This window comes from Armigeres subalbatus, chromosome 1 (assembly GCF_024139115.2).
Source record: "Armigeres subalbatus isolate Guangzhou_Male chromosome 1, GZ_Asu_2, whole genome shotgun sequence".
NCBI lineage: Eukaryota > Metazoa > Arthropoda > Insecta > Diptera > Culicidae > Armigeres > Armigeres subalbatus.
In genome coordinates this window covers 50,278,589-50,285,410 of record NC_085139.1, presented here as the reverse complement: position 1 = coordinate 50,285,410, position 6,822 = coordinate 50,278,589, and the positions used below count along the sequence as shown (strand labels likewise).

General features: G+C 39.3%; 1 protein-coding gene across 1 annotated transcript; it reads right to left on the bottom strand.

Annotated features, from left to right (window-relative positions):
* Positions 1 to 639: 639 nt before the first annotated feature.
* On the bottom strand, positions 640 to 2,243 carry LOC134206162 (uncharacterized). The gene is made up of 4 exons (XM_062681853.1): positions 2,230 to 2,243; positions 1,954 to 2,169; positions 1,692 to 1,840; positions 640 to 1,103 (listed from the first exon to the last, which is right to left on the bottom strand). The coding sequence occupies exons 1-4, from the start codon at positions 2,241 to 2,243 to the stop codon at positions 640 to 642; spliced, it is 843 nt and encodes a 280-aa protein (XP_062537837.1).
* Positions 2,244 to 6,822: the final 4,579 nt, after the last annotated feature.

Genomic DNA, 6,822 nt, shown 5'->3' with positions numbered 1-6,822 from the left:
AAATCCGAAGCATTTTCCGAGAAACTTCAGAAGAATTTTCTGAGAAAACTTTGAAAAAAATCACCAAGGAAATTCCGAAGAAAACCCGAAGAATTCTCCATTAAAATTCCAAAGAACTTTCCAAGGAAATTCGAAAAAAATCGAAGGATTTCTCAAGGTAATTCCAATGATTTTTCGAACAAATAGAAAAACATTCCTAGGAAATATCGCAGACTTTTTTCCGAATAAATCACGAAAAACATCCCGAGCAAATTAAAAAAAAAATCTGAGAAGTCTTAGTAATTTCCATTGGAATTTCCAAAAAATAACGAGGAATAATTTGCAGAGAAACGGCAAAGAATTTCCCGAGAAAAGCCCAAAGAATTTTCTGAGGAAGTTCCGAAGATCTTCGCAGGGATATTTACTTTCGATGTGATACCAAAAACGCCGCCTCCATCTAGCAACGTCACGACAACTCCATCACTGACTATTTCTAGATCGGCGAACACTTCTTGGATATAAAATACAACTGATTTGCAATTCAGGATGAGTTTCTTGTTTCTTTTGCATATTCGAAGAAGAAAGATAAGTTCACGTTTGTTTTCTTTTTTAATTCATTTCAACCTTTTTTTTTAAATATTTTTGTTTTAATTTTCAAATTTACTTTTTTTTCATTTGGCGCTCCAGAAGCTCCAGTTTTTTTTGTTTGTATTTCAGTAATTGTAGTTTGAATTCCAAGTCAGCCTTCCTGTCCTTCTCCTTTTGGAGCAAATATGCCCGCCGCTGCTTCGCTTCATCCTCCCGCAGCTTGAACATTTTGCGGGCATACCTGGCGCACTCCCCGGTATTCTCCACAATCTTTTTGATGCCTTCCGTTTGTGCTAGGAGTAGTTCTTGGCGAACATCCCTGTTATCGGGATGTTTGCGCTTTCTTCGGGAAGTACAGGCGTTTCGAGTCATCTCCGCATTCTCATTATCGTCCACTTCTTCCTCTTCGACAATACACCCTGCTTCCTGGGTGCTTGAAAACATTGGCGAACCTGGCGGTGAAGGTGTTTCGCGAGGCCGACTGGGTCCCGGCATGCTCGTGCTTGGCACCGAAGTGGGTAAACCGAATGAAGCACCTACAAATAAGACAAATTCATAAATTTTAATGTGATGGGATTCGGCTTTACAGTCTCAAAATTGTTCAAACAATAATGTTTTAACTGCCCGACGTTTCGGCTGTGTTTGGCAGCCTTCTTCTGGGGGAAATTAGTTTTACTGTTTTCGTTGTTTTGTTACACTGTAATCTTGTGTCGTGTTGTCATTCATGTTTTATATTTTGATTATCGTGAATTTTATCAAAAAATATTGTTTAATTTGTTCGCATTATCAATCACGGACCCTGTTTAACTTTGTTAGTTAGTTAGTTAGTGCGAACAAATTAAACAATATTTTTTGATAAAATCCACGATAATCAAAATATAAAACATGAATGACAACACGACACAAGATTACAGTGTAACAAAACAACGAAAACAGTAAAACTAATTTCCCCCAGAAGAAGGCTGCCAAACACAGCCGAAACGTCGGGCAGTTAAAACATTATTGTTTGAACAATTTTGAGACTGTAAAGCCGAATCCCATCACTTATATTTAACAGTCGAGACACCATAGAGTTATAAATTTTAATATTATAATAGCTTGATCTAGAAAATCCATATATATACCAGAGGGATTAACCAATTTATCCAACGATAACAAGTTTACCACCACCTCTTCGATTGGTGACAACACCTTGATGTTGTTCGGCCCGCCACCGGTTGATCTGGCCTCGCGTTTATTATGGGCCAACTTGCTTTTGACGCCGCATCCAAACCTGCAAAACCAAAGCAAAAAAAAGGAAAAAAAATTTACACTGCCATACATTTTCATGAGCAACATTATATAGATTTAACTAGAGATGTTTATTGGAGCACACATTTCACACACATGATTTTCAATTGACATACCTTCTGCCAGTCTTTGGCCGCCCGGGTTGGTGGACCTAAACTGTTAAGGCCATTTGCCAGATCCTTCCAAACATCGTCATAGGTTTGCCGGTTTACTCCAGCCGCCTCACAATACTTCTGCCCTCTTGCTACCGAAGGATTCTCGCTCATCCGGTCAACCAGCAAGTTAAATTGCTTCCGGTTGGTAACCCGTATGCTGAAATCATAATTTTTACGTTTAAATTAATTTTCAATCAGAATTTAAAAAAATACTTACCGCTTGACTTCCATTTTTCGGTTTTTGAATCGTTCTCGCTTGCTTGTAACGTACCGACAACTCTCGCGTAATATCGTCGCTCCAATCAGACTTTTGTCGACATAGATCGACTGTCAGAATGCAGTGAGAGTTCATCGAGGTTGACATTGACATTGACAATTGTCACTTAATTCGGATACGGGAATTGGGTGACGCGTACGACTCGACACGTTTCGATTCGCGCGTGACGTAGAATAGACACGATTGCAAAAAAAGTGGATGGATGACGAGTTTTGACTTCGACAAATATTTCGATCACTTCCTAAAACATACTCGACAAACTGAATCGAGCGCGATATTGTTGCTGCACAGCTCACATACCAAAAACATTGCGTTTTTGGAAAAGGCAAGTCGGAACCATGTGACTGTTGTCAGCTTCCCGCTGCACTGTAGTCACCGGATGCAACCGTTGGACGTAACCTATATGGGGCCATTAAAGACACATCACTCCAGGGCAATCGACGAATACCTTTAGGAAAATCCTGACAAGTTCGTTACCGTAAATGAGCTGAGGAAAGGCTTGCATTAAAACATGCAACGCAACAATCGCAATGAACCCCGGAACAGGCAAGTGTACAGTGACGATCTTTTTGCACCTGCTGATGTAACCGACATCGACCTTTCATGCAGCAACCCGATTAACGTCAACGGCACATCAACTGGAGATGGCGTCGAAGTTTGCGGATCGCCAGACAAAGAAAACGACGAAAACCTGAGGGCACTCAGCAGTTATGAACCTGTGGATTCGGTTGCTGCTGTTGATGATAAAGAAAACTGTCTGTCTGGAACCTCGCGTTTCTCCAGAGGCCATACTTCCGCTACCCAAGACACGAACCCGGAAGGTGACCCAAAAGAGGAAAGAAAAGGCAACAGTGCACAACCCACAGTCAAACTCGCAAAGAGGACTGGACTCGATAACTAACATCCATCATCGCGCTGTGACGTTAGACACAATTAATTAATTGATTTGGCTAGGAAGACACATGAACATTTTATTAGGACTAACATATTAATTTAATTTTTCCCGTAACACGGTAGATCTAAATTAATTTTTTCCCGTAACACGGTAGATCACTTTGACGTAGTGTGTTGCGGTGTAAGATCTACCAAACAGAGCCCTAGCTTAATCCATTTTTCTAGCTAGGGCAATAAGTTGTGGTAATTAAGGATTCATCGTATTTAGTCCCCGCTACCAACAGCAGTCTCAGAAATAAAACATAATTAATGTTACCTTGCAGACAGTTGAAAGACTCGAATTCCTCTTGTTCGAGGCTAGACTGTATGCAGCGGAAACAACTTTTCAAGCAATTAGTTAAAAAACCTCGGTACCCGGTCCTAGGCTGAACTGACTGCTGGAAAAATCGAGTTAGAGGTTTAAATACGTACTAACTCTTCATGAACTGGTGAAAATGGTAGTGAGAGGAACACACGGAAGATCTTATTACTGAACAAATTCTCTTGCTTGAAATGGTCTTGTAGACAGAGCTAAATCCCGGGTTTTCATTGTTTTACTGGTGATATTCTAGAAGCAAGACAAGGATGTGGCTAGGGCTCCGATGCATGGCCAAAAACAGTATCACTGTTCTGTTTTCTCAAGAAAGAATTGATTTCCTATTGATAAGGGGCGCGCCTTCAATGGGATTGCTCTCTGTGAAGGGTCTAAATAGCGGGACCTTGTCATAGTGCTCTTGAGGAAACAAAACAACAACTGTATCGAAACCGATACTGCATTGCTTATCAATAGTAATGAAGTAATTCGACATGCACTTTAACACTAAGGATACAAGTAACGCTACAATTGTTCTAATAACAGGTCGCAGTGACACACCCGAACAGCAAAAAAAACATATTAATTTACTAAATTTGTATTAGGGACACAAAAGTAATCAGGAGGTTTGGTTCCGTTTGTTCGTCTCAGTGATTGTGTTCATTCATCATCATCTATCTCCTATTTGTGTGCGGTTTCTCTTCCCTAGCTCTCTATCGTTTCTCTTGTGCTGTGTGCTTTATGTCTAATTTCTTTCTAATTTCTTTTTATGTCTAATTTCTTTCTAATGAATCATTAATTTGGTGTACTACCCTTGGTGGGGGCATCCATCAATTCAGCTGTTATTGGTCGACGGTACAGCAGCAGTGCCTTTCTCTGCTTTGTTCTCTCCGAGGCAGCCAAGTTGGTTGCGACGAGACGGACGCAATGAGAAAACATAACTGTGCAATCAAAATCCTATTCGACTAAATGCTGATGTCATATTAGAAATTTGGAGACAGCACTCGTCGATAGAAAATCCTTCCGCACGCGATGGCATATGAGCAAATCAAACCACCTTCCTTTTGCCAGTGGAGATATATCAGCTTCCACACTGATATTCTTCCCTCCCCCTTCATACGGGAGCTTGGCAGAAGGGAAGGTCGTGTGATATGTGCCATCACAAATATTGCCCTCCGCTCGTTTTCAAATCGACTTCTATAAAAACATTCTTCATGCCTGCCGTATCCTAATGGAACGTACACACGGTCAAGTAGTTTGACCAACATTGACTCCATCTCTTGTTTGTTCAAACATCCATCAAGTTTTGCCAACAGCGGCACGAACAAGCAATTTATTCGACCAACAATATCACACACGAACGACCGAAGCGCCAACTTGAGCACCAACCATCAAAAAATATATGGGGGTTTGAGCAACTTCACTACAAATGCTCAAACATGTTCGGCGAACCTTGGCTCCACCCCCGACAACTCAAACCAAAATCAAACCGTTTTAATTTTTTCCAACCGAGTCGCCAACTGTCAAATGATTGTTCGAACAACTTCACACACGTTCAAACTAAGCAGCAACCGAAGCGTTTTCTTGGGGGCGGAGTCAATGTTCGTCAAACTGCTTGACTGATGTGTACGTTGCATAACGGATCTATCAATTCTCGCTTAACTTTTCAAAAGGACCTAAGTAACATTTTTTTCATGAATTAATTTGAATAGCGCAATCAACAGAAAAACATGAAAGCTTTTGATTGTGCTATTCAAATTACCTAATTCATGAAAAAAATGTTACTTAGGTCCTTTTGAAAAGTTAAGCGAGAATTCTATACTTTCGCCTCTAATTCTATCATAAACATGTGCGTCGAAGTTTGGAAGATGATATTAGCATTTCCATATCATTATAAAAGTCATATTAATTCAGATTTGATTAATTTGACGAGTATAGTTGGAAATTGTCGAAATGCAACGGTTTTGTGAGTTCTGAAGCAAACCATCAAGCTCGAACTGAAATCGATCTAGAGTGCAACGCTGCAACGGACTGAACGATTGACAAAAAATAAACAACCCGAGCAAGATCGGGCAGGTTCGACTAGTAATATATAAATGTTAGCAATAAACAATTACAAAACTTTGCTTCAAGTATTTTTTTCCTGAAAAAAATTTAAAAATTTAAAAATCCGTAAAAAAAGGTTAAGCAATAAAACTGAATGAATTTCCCATCAATAATGAACGCTTAAAGAGGAGTCATCTATGATAAAAAATGCTAATTCCAATTTGGTTCTTTATGGATTTTTTGCGAGAAGATTCAATTTTTGAGGAAAAAACATTTATTTTGAGGAAAGTCCTTTAATTGGTTTATTGCCAATAACGTTTCATTTATGGACGTTTTTTTAATGGAGAATTTTAACTTCTTTATGGAAAATTCTTCTTCTATAATTGCTCATATATTTTTGTTTCTTAAACATTTATTTTACTGTATATGTAAATTTTTCATTATGTAGGAAAACTTATATGTTTATTTATTGCTTCCGCCCAGATCTCTTTATTGGCAATTTCCTAATTGTTTTTATTGAAAATATTTAACTATTAAGGGAGAGTTTTTATTTTAGCCACTTATACTAATCATTGGTAATCTAGTGATAAACAAAAAATCACAACATTTGATAAGAGTGCGACCAAATAATGAGTGTTAGGGATAGGAGTAGATGGTACTGCCCAAAAAGTCCGCCTCACTATGTTCATTTTAATTTTAAACAGACGTACACAAATCGTCGCTTGATCGATATTCTAAACATTATAATGGCAAACGAAGAAAGGAGGACGATTTACGCCAGCGTGTATTTCTCAGTACCTTAAACTCACCGAACCATCAACCAATCTCCCAAATTAACCTCCATTAGGAAAATAAGAGCCGAACTGAATAATCATAACAACCTTCAAGATCTTCTCCGAAGGCACCAAATCCTCGTTACGTTGCTTTGCATCCAACGGCAAAGCTAGTCGGAAAATCTCCCGCAAAAAATGGCTTAAAAGTCAACACCGAAACCCATTTTCCACACCTACGCCAAATACGTAACCAACAGCCGTATTTCGAAGAAGCAGCAAATCACTGACTCTTTCTCTTTGGAATATGCATGCAGCCTCGTTTCGGTTATTGTACCTACTCGGCTCGCGCGCTGCGATTCTTGCGAGGAGCTGTGGAAACAGTTGAATTAGGCACCAAGCTGCTTTCGTTGGAATATGGCTTTGGAACGAAACCCGTTTCAAGAATATGGTGCTTGTCTTGTTCAGAAA